The sequence below is a fragment of the Solea solea genome, chromosome 14 (assembly GCF_958295425.1).
Source record: "Solea solea chromosome 14, fSolSol10.1, whole genome shotgun sequence".
Taxonomy (NCBI): domain Eukaryota; kingdom Metazoa; phylum Chordata; class Actinopteri; order Pleuronectiformes; family Soleidae; genus Solea; species Solea solea.
Window position 1 is genome coordinate 13,881,017 of NC_081147.1, and position 26,194 is coordinate 13,907,210.

General features: G+C 40.2%; 4 protein-coding genes across 10 annotated transcripts in view; 1 reads left to right on the forward strand and 3 right to left on the reverse strand.

Moving 5' to 3' along the window:
* Window positions 1-170: 170 nt before the first annotated feature.
* On the reverse strand, window positions 171-2,800 carry LOC131472760 (solute carrier family 25 member 53-like). The gene is made up of 2 exons (XM_058650205.1): window positions 2,220-2,800; window positions 171-1,319 (listed from the first exon to the last, which is right to left on the reverse strand). The coding sequence occupies exons 1-2, from the start codon at window positions 2,234-2,236 to the stop codon at window positions 431-433; spliced, it is 906 nt and encodes a 301-aa protein (XP_058506188.1). The 5' UTR covers window positions 2,237-2,800; the 3' UTR covers window positions 171-430.
* Window positions 2,801-2,956: 156 nt separating this feature from the next.
* Window positions 2,957-8,965, reverse strand: prps1b (phosphoribosyl pyrophosphate synthetase 1B). 2 transcript variants are annotated; one of them, XM_058649158.1, is made up of 7 exons: window positions 8,629-8,965; window positions 7,489-7,678; window positions 6,510-6,608; window positions 6,190-6,314; window positions 4,557-4,730; window positions 4,248-4,407; window positions 2,957-3,960 (listed from the first exon to the last, which is right to left on the reverse strand). In XM_058649158.1, exons 1-7 carry the CDS (start codon window positions 8,748-8,750, stop codon window positions 3,868-3,870), a joined length of 963 nt encoding a protein of 320 aa, XP_058505141.1. In that variant the 5' UTR covers window positions 8,751-8,965; the 3' UTR covers window positions 2,957-3,867. The 2 variants fall into 2 exon arrangements, with proteins under 2 accessions (XP_058505141.1, XP_058505143.1); XM_058649160.1 differs by having other exon boundaries at window positions 7,495-7,678; window positions 8,629-8,964.
* Window positions 8,966-9,016: 51 nt separating this feature from the next.
* Window positions 9,017-26,194, forward strand: part of si:ch211-153b23.7 (uncharacterized) — a 147,472-nt gene continuing 130,294 nt past the window's right edge. For 2 of the 4 annotated variants that reach the window (XM_058649153.1, XM_058649156.1), the window contains exons 1-2: window positions 9,021-9,155; window positions 11,686-11,747. The gene's annotated coding sequence lies outside the window, so the exon portion shown is untranslated. Of the gene's footprint in view, window positions 9,156-10,981; window positions 11,091-11,685; window positions 11,748-26,194 lie in introns of all 4 variants that reach the window. The other 2 variants (XM_058649154.1, XM_058649157.1) reach the window with 2 other exon arrangements.
* The window catches only part of frmpd3 (FERM and PDZ domain containing 3), a 69,938-nt gene continuing 57,486 nt past the window's right edge, over window positions 13,743-26,194 (reverse strand). For 2 of the 3 annotated variants that reach the window (XM_058649150.1, XM_058649151.1), the window contains 10 exons: window positions 25,789-25,896; window positions 23,899-24,024; window positions 22,979-23,098; window positions 22,498-22,634; window positions 21,721-21,847; window positions 21,263-21,352; window positions 20,954-21,133; window positions 20,623-20,758; window positions 19,070-19,957; window positions 13,743-18,382 (listed from right to left, as the gene is read on the reverse strand). In XM_058649150.1, the coding sequence (XP_058505133.1) occupies window positions 15,552-18,382; window positions 19,070-19,957; window positions 20,623-20,758; window positions 20,954-21,133; window positions 21,263-21,352; window positions 21,721-21,847; window positions 22,498-22,634; window positions 22,979-23,098; window positions 23,899-24,024; window positions 25,789-25,896 (4,743 nt within the window). In that variant the 3' untranslated portion in view covers window positions 13,743-15,551. The remainder of the gene's footprint in view (window positions 18,383-19,069; window positions 19,958-20,622; window positions 20,759-20,953; window positions 21,134-21,262; window positions 21,353-21,720; window positions 21,848-22,497; window positions 22,635-22,978; window positions 23,099-23,898; window positions 24,025-25,788; window positions 25,897-26,194) is intronic. The other variant, XM_058649152.1, reaches the window with a different exon arrangement.

Genomic DNA, 26,194 nt, shown 5'->3' on the forward strand with positions numbered 1-26,194 from the left:
ATTTACAAGCCGATGTACCTCTTATGACAAATAAACTGACTTTAAGAAACTGAAAAGGGATATATATATATATATATATATATATATATATATATATATATATGTTTATATATACATATATACATATATATGTATATACATACATATATATGTATAAGGGATAAATATGATTCACCAGCACTGAAAATATATTTCGAGTACACTAAAAACTTTGGCTCAGAATAACTACTCGTCACGGCAGTGATACTTTGACCTTGTATATACAGTTCATTCTGCAGATGATGGATCATTATCTTGGCCGAAGTCATTTAACTGGTTGAAACAGCTGCAGGAAATGGGGTTGGGTACTTTTTCGAGGGATGATTTCAGAGCAAGAGAGACTATTTTCAGCCAGACAATTTGAAAGCTTAAAGAGTTTCTCTGCCTTTCTTCAGCCTGACTCCTTCTTCTGTCTGTCATACATGGCAGTCGCGATTCCCCACGTGATGCACGATCTCAAAATAACGAGGGAACCCCCCCTGTAAAGCATTGCCACGCTCCTGTCTCGGGACCTCCACAGCTTCCTCCAACAAGTCATGACCCCTGGCACCTCTCCTCCTACCTGGGCCTGCATATTTGCCACCAGCACAGAGAGTGGGTACAAAGTCAGGCTGATCACCATGGAGGTCAGTGCCCCTGACACAAAGGAGGAGGCCATTGGAGAAAGTCCCTCTGCTGCCACAGCGGCACATACCGGCCCCTTCAGGCCAAAGTAGAGTGAGCTACCGAGGGCATTGCGGGCTGCGATGGGCAGGAACGCTCTGTAGTACCCTAAGGCCAGACTCTGTGCCTTCAGCCTGAGAAGAACACTCTTCAGTGAGGGTAGATGACGGTCATTCTGGCTATTCTGCAACACATTTTGCACACGCTCAAAGGGGGTGAACACCACACCTTCTACAATACCTGCCCAAAACCCAGCCAGAGCAGGCAGCGCAGAAGCGGAGATGTTGTTTTGGGGTGATGACGAGAGTTGGCATAGGATTGTGTCCTGTAGACCAAAGAGCAGGGTGCCATTCAGAGTCCTCATCAATAAAGGTGGTGCAACCCCACGGTAGAGCTTAACAGGTCCCTCTTTGAAGAGCTGCCCCACTGCCTGATGCACTGGGTTGTTGTGGATTTGTTGACGGAAAACTGTCTTGTACACAGGGAATACTATGAGGGTGGGGATGGTGGAGAGCAGGCTGGATGTCCCGCCATGCAAGTAGCTCTGGAAGCGAACCACTGAGTGCCTGAGGCCCTCTTCATCTTGTTTATGGTCAGGACCTCCTGTCATAGTAGAGCTAGGTAGAAATGAACACATCACAAGTCATTATAGGCTTGCACTGACTCAGCAGTGTCACTGTGAAACTGAAAATGACATCCACACATACAAGTCATCTACCACATGGAGAAAGTGGCTTATTTCCACTGGCTCTACTTGCCTCGCCTCGCCATGCCACGGTTTAAGAAGCGTTTCCACTAGAACTAATTAAAACTAAAAAAAAACCATGTAAACCGGTGGGACTCATTATGACATTAGTATTCTTACACTTTTCTCTCCTGCATCCCTTGTCCTTTGGTTTATGAATGCTCCTTTGAATTGGACGCATTCATTTGTCATGACTGTGGGTGACTTAGTCAAGATGATCTATTTCTATAACCATTGTCGTTATTTTACTTGGTATTACTATTTTTTTTTAATAAGAATTTAAGAAAAAAAAAGAAGCTGAAAATAAAGACAGTGCAGCAAACATGTTTGCTATTACTGTCTACAAATGAGTGCGTTTTAGTGATGATGTTTATAGTTTCTTTTCACACCCTAAAATGAGGGCATTTCCGTGTTGGTGTTTTTATTTTTAAGTTACTGGTGCTTCTTATGACCCTAACTTTGAGAAGCCAATAAATGACATGTTAAACAAGCTGTGCTGACTGTTTATAGGATTGTTACTGTAGATATTACTGTAGAGACAGGCTGAAGGTTTATTATTTCAAGTACATAAACTTTATGCATTTTATTTAAAATGGGTTACGTGCATACATCTTTTTCTAAGCATTTCAAATACACTCATTCAAATGGATGGACATTTTATATGCAATTGAAATACATAAATCTTAAGAATTAAGCCTAAATATTTCCGTGAGTGCATATATTGTACCAGCACAATTAAATAATATTATAAACATGCAAAATAAAGACTCACCCAGTATTGTTTGACATCAAGTAAGAAAAACGGAAAATGTACAGCGTCTTATGATTTTCCTCGGATCACTGATTGAAGCAGCAGACTCAGAGACTCGTTGTTTCCCCAGAACAATGAACAACAATATGATTTAAAAAAAAAAAAGAGATCAGCTGCTATGGACTCGTTGAAACTCGGTCTCCGTTCGAATTAGAAAATAAAACTAAAATCTATCGGTGCATAAATCCGCCGGCTGACTGTCTGTTAGGCTGTTGATGGCCCGCCTTTACTACAATAGCCATTGGTCAAGGCCGACGACGTCATGTGTTAAAAGTGTCCTGTGATTGGCCGTTTCACCCGTCAATCATCCCCACCCTTGAGGGGAAGGGCGTGACGGACGCGAAAACGCTTGTTTTCAAAACGTAAAATGAACATAGAGAAAGACAGTTCCGAATCTCTTTATCATCGTTCACTCTCGCGGTCTAAAACAGTTACCAACATAATTGGTTCAAATGCAGTTTTAAGTCCTCAATCATGGAACCAAAAATTTAATTATGTGCTGCAATATTTAATTATTCACTGGCCAAGATACTAAATCTTTATACAGATGTGATATTTAATAAATAAATCACATTTTAAATGTATTTTAAACATAAATATTGAGATTGTTCATTTCGATTGTCGGCTGATCATGTGCTTTTATGAATACATTTCAAAATCAAGTTTTATATCAATAAAACACACTTTTTTTTTTAAGATTTTAGGCATATCTCTTTTTTATTAAGAACACACCATTAGATAACTGGCGCATTCATCCTACAGAAAAAGTAAACACAAATATGCACAGTAAAGACAAATCCTTCCTGCAAACATAAAAAGAAAGAAGGGGCGGAAAAGGCAGGTGAATATTTCTGAAGGAAGCTCCAGCCTGCAGAGACCCCAAGCTAAAAATCTGTTCGCTTCTCAAGAGAAAGAACCTGAACAGAATAAAACCCTGGACACGGGGGAATCCCCACTCAATGAAGGCACCTCAACAGCTGAGAGAAACACCCCAAGACATCTTCCACAGTCAAAACACGAGAAAGCCCCTGAAAAATGAGTGGGAAAAGGTTGTTTCATCTCGGACTGTTGAAGCGCTCTTGGCTGAGGGGAGCTTCAGTGGCACTAAACTAGTTCAATACACATTCACTTCATTATTGTCTTTCAAAAAAAAAAAGTAGAGGATACAAGAGCGACATGAAAAAGTATACTTGATCATATAGTAACAAAACGCAAAAAGCACTGTAACAGCTCAATTCAACAGATCCTTCTCCTGACCACTTCCCTATAATATTGATACAAGCTCTGACTGAAAAGCCTCTCACAGAGGTGAAATGGGCAGGAGAATCTCTGTATGTTAATGTTATGAAAGGCGCGCAAAGTTCTTTGAGATTTTTTTTTTAAACCCACGTACAATAAATATAGTAGCTTGCCATTATTTTGCTCAAGGGTGAAGGAAACTCAAATGAGCATTAGTAACAGACACGACAGTTCCATTTCTTTCTTTTTTTTTTTTTTACGGTTAGTTAGCTAAACATTTTAGCTCATGGTTGTGTTGAGGTTAAGGGGGAGCTCCCTCTTCCCTCTTTGGTGTAACAGCACACAGGTTGACGGGCAAAAACGCCATTTGTTACAAGGGGACGTGGCTGAACAGGTACGACACGGACTCTCCGTTGTGAGTTCTACGGATGGCTTCAGCGAGGATCATGGAGATGTCAATAACCTGAAGGCAAAGAACATAGGAACATGTAGAGATAAGTAAACTACTGACAGAATAAAGAATACAGTATGTGCAATTCTGATACCGTTTACCACGTAAATAAAAAAAGGAACAGCTCATATTTTATATACATGTACAGTATACATCACTGAACATACACATCCCTGCAGCACCAAGTAAAGATTCATCATTGTTTAATTCCTTTGTCTGTCTGTCAGTCTATAAGACTTTTAACATCACATTTTGATTCAAGAAAGAGGACATTCAAATTAAAAAGTCTGCACCCTGACCTGTATTTTGGGACAGTGTCTCATCTTCTCCTCCTGAGGGATTGTATTGGTGACCACCACAGCTTCAAAGCAGGCGTTGTTGATGCGTGAGATAGCCGGGCCAGAGAAGATGCCATGTGTGAGGATGGCATACACCTTTGTGGCACCAGCGGAGATTAGTCTGAGAGGAGGACACAGTAGAACTCATTAGATTCCCACGTTACTGGACATACGTGTTGCCCATTGTAACCACAATCGTCTGCCTGTTAAAAGTTCCATATTACTTTTTACAAAAAAAATATAAAGTAAATAAAAATGAAAGGGTCTCACTTGTCAGCAGCATGGCAGACTGTGCCACATGTGTCAGCCATGTCATCCACGAGAATGGCAACCCGATCCTTCACATCTCCAACAAGAACCATGCGGTCGACCTCATTTGCTTTTTTCCTCTCTTTGTGAATAAGAGCAAAGTCCACATTCAGCCTGTCTGCTATTGAGGTGACCCTGCAAGGGGGAAAGTGTCAATGAGTTAGTGCTGGTCTGCAAGTCACAGCGTATCAGAGTGTAGTAGCGCATGTCGAATTAAGAGCCCTGACAGAGATAAGTTAAGTCAACCCGAGTGCAATCTAAAGTAAACGTATTAAGGGTTTTTAGTATGATGGAGATGCGGTAAGCTATGCACAAGGGTAGAACACTTATGGTACGACGTCCTGGTAGTGCTGGGCGTTATGACCAAAAACGTATACCTCAAAATTTCAGTTTCATGAGGGAGTGTGCTCGCATTGCTCGAGTTGAGGAGTGAGGGACAAGGAGTGGCACAGCAGAGTGTATAACTGTTAATGTAACCACATACCAGGGTTCCCACACCTTGGTTGACATCAAATGACCCTTCAAGGACTTTCCATGACAAATTCCGGACCGAATGTGTTGACACAGCTTAAAATGGGAGGGCAACTTGTAAGATCCGCTTTTATTGATTTGCAGCACACTCTGCCTCTGGCCTAGTGATTGTCCTTGGGATCTTTGTCAAGCCAATCTTTGTAATTTTCTTAGCTGAGCCATTGATGTTAAAATACACGTTTCCCAGGCATCACGTCATTTGCTCTCTCTTGCTTAACGTTACTCACTCCATTGTTCCGCATGGAATCTCGTCAGCGGTGGAGCGAGACAGTGGACACAACACTGCTAGTAGTTATAACTCCACGTTTGTTCTGCACATCGATGGTGGGAAACATTTAGCTTGATATCAAAATTCAAATTCATCACAACATTCAAGCACTTTCAATGACCCATGTCTACTTAGGGCAATTTTCAAAAACTTTCAAGTAGTGATGTGCTCGGAGCATGTGTTGAGTAATCCAGGAAGATTTTTGTGAAGTGCATATTGATGCTGGCGTTGATGATGCATGGGGGTGACGTGCGAAGCATGATTTGTGGCTTTGGCATGCGATTCGAAATATGAGGTGAAATCATTTTGAGAAATCATCGCCTGAAGCCCAGCACTGTGGAAAAGGTATTCAAGTAAAAATACCCAATTTGTTTCAACTTTCCCTTTTGATTATTAGGTTCTTTAGTTATATCTTTATATAACATTATACATCACACCGCCTGTTTTACATTTATTGTCCACTTGATGGCACAGTAGAGCAAACGAAGCACCATGAAGCTTCGGCCTAGGGATGGAAAGCTTCAATGCTTCATCTTGCCATCACTACTTTCACTTGGCCGTGTCTTTTTTTTTTGTCTAATACACAAACTTGAAAGGATTTCAAGGACCTGTGGGAACCCAGACATAAATTCTTGCTACTCTCAGACATGTTTTCTGCTTAGGTGATGGAGTTAATTGATCATCCCTGTACTTACTACCACATTTACCACTTCAGCTAAGCTAAGCGGTGTGTGGTGTAGCAGTGAAAAGGGTCCCACGTTCCGTTTTTATAGCACTATGTCCTGGCATAGATACCTCTTAGCTCCTCCTGCATCAGGTGAGACAATGGTACAATTTTTCCACTCAGCGATGTTCTCTTTGATCCATTTCAACACAGCTGGCTCTGCATACAAGTTATCAACTGGAATATCAAAGAACCCCTAGAGGAAGAAGAAAAAAAAAAAACAACAGGTATACAGACCTGCTGGAAGGAATTGAATGTTGAATATAAAAGTAAAGCTAGGTGAGTCAAGTTCTCTAAAATCAGGAACAATTTATGTGGAAAATAAATATGCAGCAAAAGACAGACTGAATCAGATGGACTTCTGTTTAGGTTCTGCTTGTGTGTTGCTCACCTGTATCTGTGAGGCATGCAAGTCCATTGTAATGATATGGTCGGCGCCGGACACTGACAACATGTTGGCCACCAGCTTGGCTGAGATAGGGGCACGACTCTGCAGTGAAAACAGATCCCTTCAGTCACATGGGATTAAGTGAACTGGCAAACATGGTCCATCTCTAAAAATAATACTTCACTGATAGCTTAATAAAGTAAAACTATAAGACTTGTTTGAGACCTTTGATACCTTTACTTAGTATGATTTACTGTTAATGTTAAGCACATGGAGACGCTCAGTTCAGATTAACTATAAAGAACCAAAATATGTCAATAATGAATGTTTGAGGTCTGATTTTCAAATGCTCATAAAATGCAGTAACATTACAGTTCGTACTGCTTAAAAGATAAAGATCACAATGTCAAAAGATGTCACAGTTCTATTCATTAATTACCTCTGCCAAGGAGGTTATGTTTTGGCCATGTCTGTCTGGCTGTGGACAGCAAAACTCAAAGTGAAGTATAGATTTGGATGATACGTTCTAGGGATGTAATGTGTGTCACAAAGAAGAGAAATGGCGTAAGAGTAAGGTGGCGATTCAGACATGGATCTGGATTCAAGATTTTATTTTAAACAACTGTTGACCCTGTGAGATCAGGGAGTGTACCGACACTGTGGGAAACTTCCTTGGCAGAGGTCTGTGCTCTCTGTAGTTGAGCATGCAGAGAACGTTCATTTCATGCAATACGACTGAAAAGCTGGAATGAGAGTTAATATATATAAATATATATTATAAACACAAATAATAGTGTGACAGGGAAGAACACATAGGGAACTGCAGGCGAATCAGCAAAGCATACAAGATGAGGGAAAGGAAAACAAACAAAAAAAGAGTAACTAAGCAAATATGCCTAGTCGATCAACAGGGCTGCAGGCTTCTTGTCATGATGCTGAATGGCAAATGGCATGACAGAAGTATTAGACAGATATCCCTCACCCCCACCTTGTCCTTCTTGTCTTGCCGGGCGTACGGGAAGCAGGGGATGACAGCTGTGACTCTGGAGGCCGAGGCAATCTTGCAGGCGTTGATCATTATCAACAGCTCCATTAAATTGTCATTAATTTCTCCACAGCCACTCTGGACAATGTAGACATCTTCTCCCCGCACACTCTCGCCTATTTCGACACTGCAAGAGGACCAACACAAACAGCACTTAGTGCCATGGAGCTTACACACAGTGGCAGGCAAGAGATTGATGAGACACAGTAAACAGTGGCTTGTGTGCACTGTCAGTGAAGGGTTAACGCAAAACATATAGGCAAGAGCATCTGAGACACATTAGTGAATCTAAAAAAAAAAGGGGTGATCAGTAAACCCTAAATATGACTTAACTGAACATAACATTTTGTAAAAAAAAAATATAACACTTGTTATAATGTAAGACTAACTCAAAAGCAGTGGAAATTCAAGGTTGTGATATTGGTGTATGAAGACAAAAACTTAGTATTGAGCCACCACAATTATATCAGATACTGGCCATCACTGGTTTTAACATGGACAAATTATATTTGAACCATCAATATTGATAAATGATGTGTTTAGTGCATTTGGGCTACAAATGTCGGACATGCAGTCAGAGTACTATGTTGTTGAAATGGTTGGTTGTGAGGTGGAGGTAAACTTATCAGGACACATTAACTTAATTACTCAAAAAGGAGTAAGAGACTGTATCAGACACATATTGGTATCGGTAGCTACTCAAGGTGGTAATATCGGTAACGGACAAGAACAAGTGATATCGAGCCATAATTAATTTGAGAATCCGGAGTTGGTTACTTCACTTTGAGACTCGTCTCACCCCATATTAAGCTGGCCAAAAAGAGGCACGTCACAAAATGTCAACCTCAATATCATATTCAAAACGACATTAAAATGGCAGTTGATCAGGTTCAGGATTAGCACATTGGTTAGTTTTAACGTTAAGGTGACTCCAAGTTCCCGACACGACAATCACCATGACACCACGTTTTTTTTTTTAACTAAATATGCGTCGCTAGGCAGCAACATTAAAGCACACGATACACCACTGACTGTGTGAAGCGGGAAAAAAAAAACAAAAAAACAATAACAACTCACCAAGTCTCTTGGTTGCTGAATTTTTTGGTGACCACCTTCCCGAGCTCGAGACCCAGGCGGTCTGCTATTTTCTGAGACAGGTCCGGATGTGAGCTGCCGCTGAATATTTTGATATTCGGCATTTTGTTGCGGTCCAGGGCGTCGTTCAGTCCGAGCCGGCAGCTGTCGAGTCCGCGGGGCGCAAGAGTCCACAACAACAGCTAGGACGGGTTCGACAGTTGACGAGCTACCAGGACAGAGATGAAATGTGTTCTGTACTTGTCTTTTCCACCATTATGTCACACGCATCACGCGTGCGGCTTCCCTCCACGGACGGAGCAGAGCGCGCACGCCTTCACTTACGTTTTGCCGTGATGACGTAGTTCCGGTTAGAGGAGCCAAATGCAGAAGCGCCTGTGCGCGCCAGCCGTTAGGCTGCAATGCGAATGTGGCTAATGTGGCGCACTACCTGCCTCTGTAGGCTAGATAAAAGATGTCAAGTGAAACATAATTTAGGGACACTAGTGACTGATGGCGAGGATGTTCAGGTAACAGCTAACGAAACCTCCTTTGTATAACAATCTGTATTCTTCCAGAAATGGAGAAGCCTCTTGGAAGTCTTCAACTGAACTAGAGCAAATCCATTTACTCACAGTTTAACGATTGAGAACCTTTGAGAATCTGCATTGTTCTTGCTTCTCACCAGATGACACAGAAGTCTTGTTCAACAAAATCCAAGAATTAATCTCTTAACGGAGGAGATCTTGCGTAAAAATAGCACTAAAAAGCAATAGATTGCCTCAGGCCTGACAGCTTTCCAGGCCCAGCTGGGCCTACAGCTTGCTCTAAACACTTGTGGTAACACATAGAGTTAATTGTATTTGAAACCCCAAAGAAAAACTATGAAAGCCACAAACTATGAGACAAGACCTGACCATTCTTATCCCAAAAGCAGACAAAGACCCCAAAATATTGCATAACGGGACCAATGACACACTTCAACAGATATTTTCGAACCAACTTAAGGAAGTACTATCTCTGACTACCAGGATTTTTGAAAGGCAGATCAATACGACTCATACATGTGACTCATGCACAATCTAATGGAATATTATATTAATCATATAATTAATTTCTGGATTCCTATCAGGCGACATGGTCGTATATCCTTTTATCTTCAAAGCTTTAGAGCTCTGTGGCTTTGGAGAGAGAGTGTTTCTTGGAGACCATAGATCTCTTCTCAAGAACATCTGGTTTAGGTTTTCACATAAAACAAATAAATAAAGGAAAATGCTTATGGCTATACATGGCTGCCATCTGGTGGCAACATATGGTACTCCCTACACGGTCACAGTAAAATATTTGGGTGTACACATTATCAAATATAAATAACTGAGTGGAACATTTGTAAAAACATAGATGCATGCAAAGATTAGACAGGTGGCTGAGTGGAATTACTCTTTGCCCATATCCAAAAAGCAGTTAAAACCATCAACTAATTACATGTTGTCTATGTGTGGCAAAGGAAAGCCCACTACATAAAGAGAGCTACAGTACCTCAGTAAAAGATTAAGAAGACGGCGGAGCTACAGGCCATAGTTTTTGGTACCATGTCTCCAGAAAAACACCCAAAACAATTGGTGGGATTGATATTGTTCTTTGTTGCCATTTATCAGTGGAAAATTGCTGCTATAAGAACACAATTTTTCACCACACTGTGTTCCCAACTGCACATCCATCCGTTTTGGAAACAGATCTCTATTTTGCAGTAAATGGATGGACACGTATTATACCGTCTGTCTCTCATTTGATAGATGTCACTGATGGTATCCTAAACTTCCCAAAGTATCCCAACTGCATTTCTCCTGTCGGAGAATCATACTGTATTCTCTCTATCTCTACCGCAATTCAGCTTCCCACAACCTCTGCCAATCAAAGTTAAATAAATAAATGAATAAATAAAAAAATAAAAAAATAAATGATGTGCTTACTTTCTCAAACTACCTTTACCTTCGTAATGCAAAGAACTTAATTTCAAAGTATTCAATAACAGTTATCCCTCTGGAGATTTCTTCAACAAAGTATTCAACATTCATCCACCCTGACCCTAACCCCATGTGTGGAGGACATAGAGAGGTCACTTATTCCTAACTTGGCCAACCTGTCTTTACTGGGCAAATCCTTCATACACAAATGCAGGTGTATCAAAACATAATCTCTGTTGTGGTTTTCAAGTGAGAGCTTTCCAAATCTGTAAAATGAAGAAAGAAATAAGTGTTTATTCTGGAGATCTTAGAATTATTTGGAGTGACCCTTTCTTTCTTTCTTTCTTTCTTTCTTTCTTTCTTTCTTTCTTTCTTTCTTACTCATGCAGAAGGGTCACATCTCTCCCCGTCAGAGCTCAGTGGTGGAGATTTCTTCAGGTGTTCTTCTCAACAATAAATGTGTATCTGGCAGCTGTCTCTGACTGTCATCCCCTAGTGGTGCGTTTTATGAGGGGTGCGTCTCAGAAAAGACTGGTTCCTAAGTCTATAATCCCTCAGCAGGACCTTGCACTCTCTGAACATTGCCCCTGCCTGCAGCAGTCTCATTGGCCTTGACAGGCGTGTTGAAAGGTTTCTTCAGGTTCTTCACAATCCCCATACTGATGTGTTGTACATTGTTTCCCTCCCTCACATTGTATGGAACTAGACACATTTGTATAAAGAGTGATATTTGTGAACTGGAGAGCCAGTTAAAGAGGAACCTGTGAAATATCTGTGCAGGTCATGAAAGTTCCTTTCAAGTATGAAATATTCCAAAATTCTGAAGAACTTCCAAATAAGTTTTCCATTCATTTTAATAGGGAAAAATGTGCAGTAAACTTTGAATGTTTTGGAAATGATGAAATATTCCAATAAGAAACTACAAATTGTGCTGAAAGTTTTGAAGTCTTTAATAAAGGTTCTATGTTTAAGTCTGTGGGACTAGAATAGCATGTAGTGGGTTTGTAATATTACTCCAGGTGCAGAGGAAACACATAGCCACGGGTTTGTGTTGTCGTTGCCTAAACCTTCTCTTTTTTGTTTTTTTCTGCAGAGATATGGACCCCAGAAAAAACATGCCGAACGGACTAACTGTAGAGACAGTGTCTAAAACAGGTAAGAGTGGAATATACATTTCAACAACAGCACAGCTAATGTAGCAGTATAAGCCTTTTTCAGAGACATATTTACTAATAATAATCATGATTGCATTGTGTCATTTAAGTGACACCGGAAGCCATGGCAGGGTGATGACAATGAGCTAGCATGCACAACATTATATGACTATGAACCTGAAGCTGCTACTTTAAATTTAGCTGTAATGATCAAATTTATGATTTACACCTGCACTTTTCCTACTGTGACATGTTAACAGTGCATAAATGAATTACTATCATACAACAGTTCCGACCAGTTGTTGCGAATAAGTAATTTGATTGGACGAGAGGCATTCTATGAGTGCTGACATTAAGTATAAGAGCATTGGGACTCCTGACTGTAGTATTACTTTGCTTCACGGGTGTTCATCATAACAATCAATAATGAATTGAATATGAGAAAAACATAAATATTATATTTGTAAAACTGTTGTTGAACACAAAAAAATATAGCCTAAACAAGAGACATGGTCTGTCTTGGAGATCTGAAAGTTCATTAAAACCACATCACAGCCGTGCTGATGTTCAGTATAGCAGCACTTCCTCGTGTGATATTGCATAATTACAGTGGCACATTGATGTATGTTTTGGCTGTAGGTTGTACTGTTGGTTTTGACTGTGTAACATGGTGTGTGTGTTTTAATGCAGACCTTTAAAATACGCTGGCAGTTGTATTTTCACTGGATTGTCTTTTTTGTTGTTCGTTTTGTAATTGCACAAAAACAAGTTACTCGAGCTTGTGTGGTGGGGCTCAAATCCATTTCTTTCTAAACACTTAGCACTTATAACACGGGGGGGGGGGAACACATATTAAATGTAAACAACATACAATTTGTCTCACCAACCATCAATACTGTATTAAGTTTGAGCCTTTGGTATTTGGAATGACCAATAACAGTAAGCACCTGCTTATGCAAAGACACTACAGGCAGTTTCTCACATGCAATGTCATTTCCAAATTCTTTGAAAGAGTTTATATAATATACTTTATTGCTCTTAAAACATGAGTTAACTTTGTACACAGACAGAAGACCACAGTGACGACAAGATCATTGACAGTAAACAAAAACAAGAATGAATAGGTGCACATAAAGAAACAATGGATTAAGCCATGGTGGTCTCACCGTGTGAATGAAACACAGACAAATCCACACAGTATAGCAAAGCAACTGAACAATGACAACCACAGAGTTGTAATGTTAGAATGTTGAAGTGCTGATGAGAGAACACTGTCTGATAGTTTGTTTTATAAAAATAAGTCTCATGCCTTATAATCATAATATGATCTGTAAAATATATGTTTTGCTATTAGTCTCTATGTTACATTACTACTATAATTACCATAAAGCCATAGGGTGACATAGGTTACCCCCCACCTTTATTATTTTCTTTCTTTCTTTCTGTCTTTCTTTCTTTCTTTCTTTCTTTCTTTCTGTTTGTATACATCTTACTGTTACAAGTAGTATTATTTTTCATCTCTCAAACATTTTGCCTCATTATTTACACTACCAGTGTAGACTAATACATTTCCATACGGGATATCCTTGGCAAAACATTAACATTTTGCCACCTCACCTTTCACATTTGGCTGTTTCACCACTTTAAAATAAGAAAATGATCTGAACAAATGGCATCATCAGCTTCAAATGGTCAAACTATCTGCCCCTGAAAGTCAAATATGTAAGGGAAAACATGCAGTACAGTGAAAGAGAAAAACACTGCATATGATTATTGAAAATGCCTCAACAATAGCAAAGAAAAACTGTTAAAAGAGAGTACTTTTCAACACCACACACATAGAACCAAGAAAAGAAGTGCAACAAAGCTGATATCCCAGTTTTCTTTTATATTGAAGCGTACAGAACAGTGCCAATATAAAATGAAAACTATTAGTGAACTGCATTTGCTCTCCGTCCATCCATTTTCTACTGCTTTATCCTCCACCTGAGGGAGCTGGAGCTAATCCCAGCTGACATAGGGCGAAAGATGGGATTCCCTGGTGAGTAATCACATTCTCAATGTGATATAGACTCACACAAATGTATATTTGTAACTAATGATCCTCAGTTTAAAGAAATAACAAAAAAAAGGCTAAGTGCTAAAACATATTCTGGATTAAATACAATAATTGACTGATGATTTCTAATCTTTGTCAATTAAAAAACTATGTGGTAACTGGTGTCAGAAAACAGTTAATGGTCTTGATTAAAGAATACAATACCATAGTTGAGGGCAAATGTTTACATCATATACATTTTAAAAAGATTTCCAAAGGCCGACCATTTTTTTTCTTTTTTCTTTTTTTAAATAAAAACAGCAATATTGCATTTCTTGTCTTATGATTATGGAAGCCCAGTTGACAGTTTTAGTTTGGTTTCACAGCACTTTCCTTTAACAGTATGCTGACTACACACATGGCCACCACAACCATAAAGCTTCCCGGAGTCATTTTCAGAAATAACAAGAGGATGAGACACAAATGAGATTTCAGACAGTTAACAGATGTGTTAGTTTTATTAAAATACATAGAAAACTACTTTGTGTTTGTTATATATTTGCTAGATTGCACAATGTAACAGCACATAGAAAGCAAATTGTTTATATTGTATTTGAAAACCTGAATTTAAAAATTATTTGAAACAGATGCGCTTTAGCCTCAAGGAGATGGATTTTGTAAAACCATTGGTGTGGATTCAAGTGAGTTTTTCAGCAGCAATAATGAAATAAAACGAAATGCTGAATCAAACATTAAAGTACATACATTTCAACATCGGAGCTAATATCAGAGGTTGTGCAAAAGTCTAGCGATACACTTACTTGCAAGTGGATGGCTATATTTAAAACTATGATTCACAACATGTGAAATGCAAATGAGCTATTGATCAGTGATGGTGTAAAATACGCCCTGTGCATTATTAAGTACAGTGTGGATATTCTTTCTCTACAGCTGAGTGAGGTAACAGCACTCATTACTGTACAGTGGATAAGAGTGTGACTTGTGTCTCTGCTACATTGTCTGGCCTGAGCAGGTGTGTTTTTGCACCTGCTCTGTTATGATGAGAGACTAGGCTTCTGTTATTCAGTATAGTTCAGTATATTCTTGTCTTTCAGTGGTTTTCATTTTCCAGCACCTTCATTTACGTTTTGACTCCACTATCAGTTTACTACACACCATCAACAAAGCCAATCTAGGTCTCCAATTGTGTATTACAACAGTTAGATAATTTTAACAAACAAACACATCTACCCAACCAATGCTTTGGACTATGCAATTTACAAAAGTAGCTACTTGACGAGATCTCTGATATATTTTTTTTTATCCAGTGCATACATTTATTTCTGATGATTTGTTATAGTTCTCTTAATTCAATACATTTCAAATATATTCTTAATTTTCTTCACAAAACTTTATATTATTTGCTAAGTAGACACAACTCAAATATATATTACATATAAAATATTATACTTTCATGACTCATGTATATTGTGAATTGTATTATGAGGTGATTAGCCCTGCATCACCCATTCTGTCATAGGGTTCTTATTCCATTGTGCATTAGTTTGGTGTGTCCTTGTATTTCAAAACAAGATCCACAAGGCAACCTCAGGGCCTGTAAACATGGGATGGAACAGCTGCATTGTAATTTTTACTGAGGATGAATCATTGCACATCTTGTAAAAAATGTAAACAATAAATAAATAATGTGTTTGGATATAGAAGCCAGCCACATTCTGGACTGATGTGATTAAATCTCTGCCAGATTTATTTTGACTGGGCAGGCAGAGTTTTGATAGGTCGAGTGAGGGAGCTCATGTTATTGGTGTTGGAGGAAACTTGACCACTCACTGTCTTTGTTGGCAGACTGCTTGAGTGTCCCATTGATTCTTCAGCTGCACGCAGAAGCAAAGTGTAATTGATAGCTACTTCCTCAACTTTTCTCAACAGCTGCAGCCTCTGGGCTTCTGAACGAACTCCTCTGACTAATTTGATAAAGGTTTGAGTTAGTTCACACAACACTTGAAAGCTAGCGGACACAACAGCAAGCATACGTGTTGGGCTTTTTTCAACACTTGCCACTCGTCGACAAGATGCTCTGAATTCCTTGAAGCGCACAGCCAGCTCCTGTTTGTACTCTGCAATCCGTGAGGGCTGAAGACGAGCCTCACCCTCAGCTTGTGGGCTGTTAGCACACTGACGCAGGATCGCTAGCAACTCATTAGCATCCAACTGGGCATTTAGAAAACCATCAGGTAAGCTGAATGTTTTGCCTTGTAAAGCCTGCACCCGTGCCAGGCTCCCCTCTAATGTAACACAAGCTCTAAGGTCAATCTCCTGTGTCTGTGGCTCCTCTTCTTCTTCCTCCTCCTCCACCTCTTCCTCTCCACTGCAGTCTTCTGCATTGAGAACCTGCAGTGTTTTGCTTACTACAGGAAAGGTACGTGAGTCTGTCTCCATGCCTGGTAGTATTTGAAGGGGTATGGAATATGAGAGCTCATCCTTCTCACTGCTTTCATCTCCTGCCTCACACTTTCTGTAGCAGAAACAAAATGAACAGCATTTATCCTTATCATCACTGTCTTCACTCGGCAGGGTCAACAGCACCTCACCAGTTCCCTCTTTGCTTTCACATAGTAGCTCTTCTCCCTGAATAAAAAACACACCCTTTTTCCCCTTTGTCTCTGCCTGGTGAGACTGTGTATGGACTGGCTCCACTGGGGTGGGTAGCCTCAGCCCTGTGGCCCTCACTCTCTCCATCTCCTTCTCTAGACTCTTAGCTTTGGGCTTCACCTCAGCATACACAGGTGTACTAGTGTTATTATCCAGTTCTCCAATGCTGTATCGCCTCTGGAGCTTCTTATATTGTGGGGCTCCCACGCAATCTGTTTGAGAAGTAGAAGTGGGCAGGCAGGAGCTCTGCTCGCCCCTTGGCTCTCTTGACTCAAGGCTGGTAGAGCGTATTCGTGTTGTCTTAATCTCCAATGTCTGAGGTCTTCTCGTAGGACCTTGAGTGTGAGGGGCTTTGGAGACTGGTGGAGGTGTATTTGAGATAGTCCTCTCTCTGCCTCTGTGTTGTGTCTCCGTTGTTGAGCCAACTGGTGTGTCAGGAAGTCGCATGCCCCTACACATTCGTTTACAGTCACAGCTGCGTCTCTGCTCCCTGGAGATACCTGGTGCCTTTAAGACAGGGCTGGTGCGAAGCTGGCAGGCACAAGGAGTGCCTGACGGCACAGGTGAGGCTCCCTGGGGCAAAAATTCTCCTTGTGATGACTTTGGCTTTAGCAGCTCTTCTAAAAATTCTAGCTCATATTGTCGGACTTTCTGTAACTGAGCTCTTCGCTCATCTGTTTCTCTTCGCATTCTTGCTGGGAACGTAGCTGAAAGAAGGTTTCTAAAGCTCAAGAAAGGGGCACTACGCTGGGATTTCCCCTTACCACTGCTTTGCTTCTTTGAGTCTCTTGTTGGGAGAGTGGAGACTGTTTCTATGGATACGGTAGGTGTTGATGGATCATCTAAAATAGGGAAGGTTTTGACGGGGACTTTCTGTAAATCAGTTTGGGATTTGCCTTGGGAACCCTCAGTCTTGCTTTCAGCAGCTTCTTTTCGGTCTGGTTTTCTAGGCAAATGAGGGGAGTACTTTGTTTGTATTTGAGGACTGGGTTTGGCCAAACTGGGGTCTGTTCCTACTCTAACTGCATTTTCTTTGCTGGTAGCCAGCTGGAGGCTTTTGGCTCGTAGACGCTCGTCATCTGTAGGTGAAGAGGATTGAAACATGACTAGCTTCTGAACCTGTGGGTCTTTAAGTCGTAGTTTTGGCCCTGGCTCCTGTTGAACTGGGCATGTGCAGAAAAGGTCATCAACTGGCAGAAGTTCTGTAGAAGGTTCTGAAGGCTTAATGGTCTCACTAGAGGCGGTTTCGGCATCTTGGCACATTTTTGTGGGGGAAATTTTGGCACAGGCAGTTCTGTCCACATGCAAGAAAGATGGTAAGGCTTTGTTGCTTGAGTCTGTATTAAGAGGTGTGGTTTCCTCTCCCTTTATACCATCAGTAAGATTTTGGCACAGTGTCTCCCCGGGTGAATTTGATATCCTCTGGTCTTTACTAACTTGAACTGTGATTGACTTATCAGACGCTTTAAGTTCCTCAGGTGCCTTTGATGGGGCGTCAGAGATGTTTGCTGTGGTGGATTCAGGGTTTGTTGTTTTTTCAGCTTCCCTTTCAGTCTGAGGAGTGTCTTGATTGCCCCCTTGATCTTTCAGAACACTGAGTATTGCTGAGTCTTGACTGGGACTCACTTTAAAGGGAACAGTCTTGCTGAGGATTACTTGCTTGGGTGGACACCCGGCACGAATCTGACCCACAGAGAAGGCCCCTGTTCCTATAGTTTTTGCGGTGCAGCCAGGGATAGCCAGGGGGAAATCACGGCGGCAAAGAATACGTTCTTTGTTGATATGGTGAGCCAGCAGGTAGGCCTGGCTCTGGTTCTGCTTCATAGCCGACACCATCTCAGAAACATCTGTCAATTCAGACGAGTTTGTCTCATGGCCCGAGTCCAGTGAAGATTCAGGTGTAATGGCAGCCAAGACAATCAGCCCTAAAGAGGAAAGAAACACAACATACTGTTAGGATAATCAGGAATTAGCTAATATTGATAACACATATTCAAATGTAAGTATAACATGTGTTCCTCTGTAGTTTGTGAACCAGACAATTTGCCTTAGAGTGAATTCATCTTCATCACAAAACAACAAATCAGATTTATAACCTTTTTCCAAATTAATATATGGACCAGAGGACCCTTGCCCACCTTGAATAAACTTAACAGATGTGTGCTTAAACTTACTGAGATTGTTTGTGAAATTATATAAATTAGCTGCCTAGATTTTTTACCTTTGATAGCATGGTTGTTGTTTATATATATATATATATATATATTTTTTTTTTTTAAGTAATGTAATAGTATTTATAGAGTATAATTCCGTTTATTTTCACTTGATATTATATTCATTAATTAAGCATGGTTTTAATAATCCTCTAATATTGTTAGTGGTAATTCTAAGTATGCTTTAGGTTTATAGTAATTTTGAAACTTGAAAATTGAAATTGAAAATTGCTGGTTTTTATTGCCATTCAGTAGAATGTTCACATAAGTAATAATAAAGGTTTTGTTCTACAAATGTGGTATGAAATAATAATTGATTAGAAAAACATTTTATTGTATTGGTGCTAATTTTAATTATTTGACTGAGATGTGGGCTGTAGTATGACTGAGGTTGTTGACCTGCAGTCTGTGTTGGCTGCTGAGGGTGATGAGGGTAGTCCTCAGAAGCTGCCAGAGCCTCTAGTGCCTGTAAGGTGGACACCAAGGCATCATCAAGCTCCTGGGCATGATCTCGGACAGTTCTTGTGGTCACATTATCAATAAGAGTCACAGGCACATCTTCCTTGGCTTGAGCCAGCTTCCCAGGAGTAACTGCTTGGCTGGTATTGGACTGAGCCTTCCTCCCTCTCTTAGGGTCATCCTCATCTGAACTGTTGTCCCTAAATCCAGGTGGTGGGGCAGCAATAGCAGGTACAGGTGGTTGGAGTTTCTCTCCACCACTGTCTCCCTCCTCTTCCTCCTCCTCCTCTTCATTACCAGGGGGTGGAAGGGCCATGAGATCAACAGCACCTCCATCTCGGGAGGCACACGCACTGGAGCAGTGTTTCCCAGAACTCCCACTACTGTTCACTGCTCCTGACAGACCCTCTGCTCTTAGTCTGGCTTTGCAGGAGTCACAAAAGTATCGTGAATTTTTCTGAGATTGTCCCATTGTTTGGGCTCGGATTCTGAATTTTGCATTCTCCACTGCTGGGCTCTCTAGAACTCCAGCTATTTCCTCTGTACTCTGTTGGGTGGGGTCGGACTTGGTGCGAGGCCGGCCAGGGGGATCCTGAGAAATAAAATTCTCATTGACGTCGAGTTCAACATGCGTCTGGATCTCCTGATATTGCTGTTGTTCTTGAAGGTGGACATGACATAGGCCTAGATGTTGAGGCTCTGCTGGAACTAGGGCCCTTGAAGACCCCGACTCCCTGTGCGAGCTTTCCCTCTCATCTCCTCGACGACCGCCACTTGGCACGCTGGTTGCCACGGAACGGGGGTGGGCGTGGTGAGAGCTTCTGTAATCTGAGGATAGAATTGTCAGAGCAGTGGAGAGTTTGAAGCGTTAAGAACTACTGGGGATAGAGAAGATCCAGATAGGAAAGCAGAGGCGACTGGTGGTCACATGGAGGTTATTTATTTTCAGAGATGGATGTTGAAAGCTGAAGTTTGTTTGACGTTTTAGGGTTAGAGTCTGGTGGAATGTGATGGTATGATCATCCTTCTTTCATGTAGACTACAGGTTACAGGAGACAGCAGATGGCAGAAAATCTGTTCATGTTTGAAAGTAAAATGCTTATGATTATAGCTAAAAGCACAATGTATTGTAAAATTCAATACTGTACAATATACAATACAGTATATCCCATTCCAGTGAGTATAGATGGAGATGAGAGCAGAGGGTGCCATGGGATGGGAAATCCAGGATAACCTGGTTACTATAGACAATGGATTCAGTCAATGAAGAAGCAGATTAATGTCTATATAGAATTAACATATAATTAGAAATGAGAAACATTAACATATTCAAGTATTGTCTGACATGTTGTGTTTAATATGATGCTAAATAAAATAGTTTCACTTATGACAATATCAAATATCAGATATAAAATGTATGTAAATTCATTGCATTTTATTCATACTGCTTAATCAATATTAACCCAGACAAGTATAGGAGACTGGTAACATACCTGCTTTGGTCAGATGAGACTGACCAGATGTTCGGAAGTAAATGGTCCGTTTAGGGTCTACAAACAGCTTGTAGTAGCCAGAGATAAGGCATGCAAAATCACTGGCATCAGGCCATTCCATGAGTAGGACCAGGGGCTGCAGGAAGTGGAGGGTTGGGGGGTGGGGTGTATAGGAGACGGCAATGAGTATCACCGGCTTGTTTTGTAATGGCCTGTTAAAATGAAAATTCTGTCTCTAAGGACATCATGTAAAATAGACATTTTCCAGGCAATAAAGTGATTCGTTTTTTAATAGATGACATCATAGCATGCGTCAGCTCAGCTGTAATACCTTGGCTTCATGGATTGTGACCTCCACACGTGCCACTCCTTGGCTCTCTCTGTAGAGTTGGACCTTAGCTACCCTACTGAACTCAGTCAGAACAGTGGTAAGGTTGTTTTTCAAGTCAATCACATGACTAATGCCATGTCGAGGACCCACAAGTAGTGTTGTGGCCGATTGTTTCTCGTCCTTAAAAAACAAAACAAAACAGAACAGGAGGTTTACAACTTGCACCTGAATGCACAGGCTAAAAGAAAACACTTCTGAGTGGAGCAGGGAAATCACAGTAAAGGACAAATAAAAGACAATGAGTGTTACCAGTCCAACAGTATGGAACAGCATTCCTCCAAAAGGTGGGAGGTCATTGAGTACTCGCATGTACTGCAGCTTTCCTTGGAGAGGAGGAACCTATCAACACAATGATAAACAAGAAATAATCATCTTTGAATAATAGCTCAAGTCACAGTTCAGCACTATGTCCTCTTGGGGGCACTGTTGAGCCACAAATGTTGCTAATGGAGTCTTATGCAACAATTACGTTGTGTAGAAAGAAAGAACTTGTCTTAAGATTGGGCACAAGTTATGTAGCAGACATAACCATAAAATACATCAAAGTTTCATGTCCTCTACAAAATCTGTCTGTTGAGATTTAAATATCATTATATTTGCAAGACTTTGCATCACAGGCGCTGGTAGTAAAGCAAAAGCAGCATGAACAAAGGCAGTGAAATCATCTAGAATTTTCAGTCAATGTCATAATAATTATTTGGAGAAACCTTGTTGCCTGATGGTGGTGGATGCTGGTAGGTCTTCAGCAACTGAGACAGGGTCTTACACACATTCTTCTCCTTGACAGTTGGAAGCAGAGTAAGGGGAAGGAAAGGCTCTAGCCCCCATTCTTTTCTGGGATAGAGAGCAAAGGGAAAGTGAGTGGCAGAACAAAACAAAAACAACAGTGCATTTACTAATTAGGGGAGACAAAGACGTTTAATCATCACATGAGAAGACTCTGCCCTTATAACATGAGAAGACGCTGTCCTGTGTGACCTCGAAAGTTAATATGACTTCTACAAGTTTCAAGCTACAACCAGTGGATCTTTTACATTTCTGTGATTGTGACGGCAGAAGCGATTGACATGCAAGGTTGTGGTTTTGTAGAATAAATGAGCAAATTGAGGGAGAGATGGATTTCATGTCCAATGTTACAGCAATGATTTTTACATGGGGAAAATGATCCTTGAGTTTTTAATCAATTATATATTACATTATAACATTATTATATTATCTGGCAGCCCATGGCCCAGTGGGTAAGAACTACTTTTGTGTAAAGGATGGGTATGGAGAGGTCATCACTAGTTGGTATGTGTACAAATAAATCAAATTCTATTTCTAGTTTTAATTCTACTGAATAAACAAATGTTATTGTGGGACTCACTAATATGTTACTCAGAAATGTTAATGAAGTAAAAAAAAAAAATGCGGTGCATACATTTTTGTCTTAATAATAAAAATAAAAATAATTTCAAGGCTAATTCAGTTCTTTTTGGACTTACTCAACTTGCTTGAGTGAGATCTTCTGATTTGGCCTTGCTGAGGACACAGTGATGAAGATGTGGAGCGCAGCCAAACGTAACGTGATGTCTGATTTCCAGTCCATGCCAAAACGCTCTTTAATAACATCATTGCGACTCTATGAAGATAAAATGAAATGTTTTGTACACAGTTAATTACGAACAACACTTTTAAAGGCTGGAATCACTGAGGGTCATATCATTTCTTAAATACATATAGGAACAGCTTTCAAATGCAGCTTTTTGATATCTGCTGCTCTGGCATCTGTCATATGCCTTCATTTTAACACTATAATCATCAAAAAAAAACAAAAAAAAAAACAAAGGTAGACATAAACTAATTATGGAATAAAACTAGCTTCTTTTTGGAACTCAAAATCACTCTCTGCTTGAGGACAGCTCTCCACAGTGTCACGCGAGTGAATGACATCTTTTTAAATCACCTTTTAATCTAGTGCCTCACCTGTATATAGAGGTACTCAAATGCAGCCGGGTCCCTTCTCAGCAGGTCTGCAGGGTCCTTGGGGAAGAAGCAGATGCGGAACAGACACTTCATCCCTTGGAAATAGGTTCTATGCACCACCTGGGGGAAAGCGATAATATCAACTAGATAACGCCTTCATATTTGGCAGTAATCACACATACAATAGGATCCAAAGGTCTGAGAGCACCTTACTATTCATCGCCCTATTAAAAGTTTTAGACTGCAAGCTGTATCACATCTTCAGATGTAAATAGGGTACAATTTATGAAATCAGAAGACTCCACCCACTTTCTGCATCATCAGATTGTTACTCCTAACCATATTAATTACTAATTTCTCCCAAACAATCTGCAGAACACAGCAGACATTACTCCTGTTAGGTTATAAGTTTCTTGTTTTATGTTTATGATGTTTATTTGAAATACACTATTTGAATGTTAATATTGTTCCATAATTGATAGATACCCGAATTCAAGCCGTAAAAATTTATTAAGTTAGTTCATTGATGTTGCAAGTCTGTTACTGTGTTTGATTATTCAGAGACGGTTTTATAATTTCCCTTCATTTGTGTAGAAAATAAATCATCCATCCATCCATAATCCATCACCCACCCGGGACCTCTGTTTACAATTGACTGCTGAAATTGCTTCTCAGATAAGGTGTTTGAATGGGCACACCACATTAGATGTTCTGTGAGGCCCTGCAACACCATTTGTGCTATTTGACCATTATAGTTTTTCCAGATGCAAAGAAATATAGAACACAAGATCAAATTCTGAAAAAAAAAAACAACCAAGAAGTTTGGGATTTCATTTTGTTGTATTTCTAATCTTAATCCCTCATCACCAACAGTTTTTCGATAAGCCTGAAACTAATTTCCTTTTACTGTATTTTCTTACATGTGTCAAAGGCTGGTTCTCTTGGAGCAGATGCAACCTCTGCTCCAGACCACCTGCCTCAAGGACTAAGGCAAAATGCTCTATGTAGCGCAGTGAGAGGCGGTCCTGCAGTGAGGAAATCACATCCTGGAAGGAAAGAGATGGGAACAGATTAGAGCCTCAAATACCAAGAACACATTCTCCTACAAGTATTTGATGTAATGAGGCTATTTTTCCACCCTGAATTCCCTACATGTTTATAGATAATAGTTTATCAAAAATGATATCCTTGTGATAGACATTTTCTATTAAAGCTTTTTACTGTATATTCTTTATACTGCACAGGGAGTGCATCTTATTTTATGAAAATAACATCTGTATGGTGGGGTGTGCAGGGCAAACATTTGCTCCATTGCACTGCAGATCAGTCTATGAATGATGCAAAGCTTTTCATATACATTTTCTTCTACAGTTCAAAGAGAACCTTCAGGGGGATATCCATATTACCCGTGGCTATCTGTGAGGATACTGTTTCATAATTTATTCAGCCTTTTTACATATTAGGATAAAGGACATTCAATAGGATTCTCTTTTTTTATGTTATGTTGCTCTAGTCTGGCTGTAAGGCTCATTTGGAGCTGTCAAATATGTACACCAACATTTATTTGATGGTTGCTAATGTAAGCAAAGTTCCAGTTGCCCTTACGAAATAGGAAAATACACTCTTGACATTATTGATCTCTGTGGTTTGCATTAAATGTGGCCCGTGCAAGATACAGTCAGCTGAGGGATTCACGGAGTGCTGTAAATTCCAGCCTCAAGTACTGTAGGAAAGCTTCTTTTGTTGACAGACAGTCTAATGGGCATACTACTGGGCATCCGATTGTGTCATTGATTTAATCTGTCGTATATTTTTATTGATCGGAGTCGTCTTATTATGCTGAAGTTCCATTTAATTAGGCTGACGGGAGAGAGGTTCTTCCATCTCTCATTTTAAGTGCTGCTCCGTTTCTCTTCCCCCCTCACCCTCTCTGCATGAATAGAGGAGAGATTTGGGAAATCTAATAGAGTCTGTTTAATGACTCTGCTCTGAGATTTCAGACTCATCTTAGAGACTGACGTAGGCTGACTGAATTAATGCAGTGCTTTATGACTGTAATCGCATGAATACGATTTTAAATCTAGAGATGTTTTGATAAACAACCTTTTACATGTATACTTTCCCAAAAAATAAATAGAACACAAGCAATTCATCAAAATAGATCTTGGTGACTGGATTATATTGGCACTCTTTAAAGCTCCGAAAAAGTTGGAACTCCTAACTGAACTAGTGGGCTGCTTGGAGCAGTGGAACATAAGCTGCAAGCACAATGTTGACATATTATCAACTTTAAGGTGATATGGTGAACTCCTAAATATGCTATTAACACATAATGCAGGTGTAAAGCACCACCGGGTTATTGTTGCTGGCAGCCTAATATTTATCAGTCCAAAATTCACTTTGCGGTTAGCTCTGTTGTTGTTTACCCTCACTGCTGAGAGAAATGTCTGGCTCTGTGGTTACTGTCAGGTCCATATATTCACCAGCCTGCTGCTAAACCGCGTCTGTGTACAGTCGGTTTATAAGCTGTTTTTGCTGAGTACAGCCTTCAGCAAACACAAACATCCCCCATGAGATTTGCGTGAGTAAAAACCTGAACAGTAAACTTGGGTTGTAATGTAACAATTTCCTTTGGGTTAATCACTGTGAGTGACCATTTGCAAATATCTACAGTCATTTAATCTTGTTACTATATTGATGACAACCATTTCGAGTCAAAGTTACAATAATGTTGACATAAATCAGCCCTTGTTGACCCATTCGTGACTGTAAATTTAGTTCCGTTGTGCACAAGTGAAATGGATACATACCCTAACAGTGGTACGGCTATCAAATGTAAAGGACTTAATCTGTCCATTCTCCAAGAACACCTTTAACACGTTTGGTATAAGTAGCAAGGAGTCGTCCTTGAGCATTGTCTGAAAGAGATTGAGGGAGAAAGAATGTTCAGTTTAATGAAAGGAAATTGATGGTATGTGTAAGAGTGGTCATCAAGAATTCTTTGTACAATGCAAACAGAATTTGCTGTTGAGGGAGTAGCTGTACAAAATAGGGACAAGAAGGAGAGTTAAGAAACCCATTTTCTTTTCAACAATGGAGAGATACTAACTGAACTCTGGACAATTGGAGAAGAGCAAAGCGTAGCCTCAGGATTCCTACCTCATGCACCGCATCAGGATCAAAGATGGTTTCATTCAATTTTTCCATTCCATTCAT

What these genes read in the sequence shown, in the direction of transcription:
- prps1b (XM_058649158.1), bottom strand. Translation starts at nt 8,750, where the DNA reads ATGCCGAATATCAAAATATTCAGCGGCAGCTCACATCCGGACCTGTCT. An exon ending in ACAAGAAGGACAAGGTGGGG is followed by an intron (nt 6,609 to 7,488) that starts GTGAGGGATATC and finishes TTTTCACTGCAG; the next exon opens with AGTCGTGCCCCTATCTCAGC. An exon ending in GATGCAGGAGGAGCTAAGAG is followed by an intron (nt 4,731 to 6,189) that starts GTATCTATGCCA and finishes TCCCCCTTGCAG; the next exon opens with GGTCACCTCAATAGCAGACA.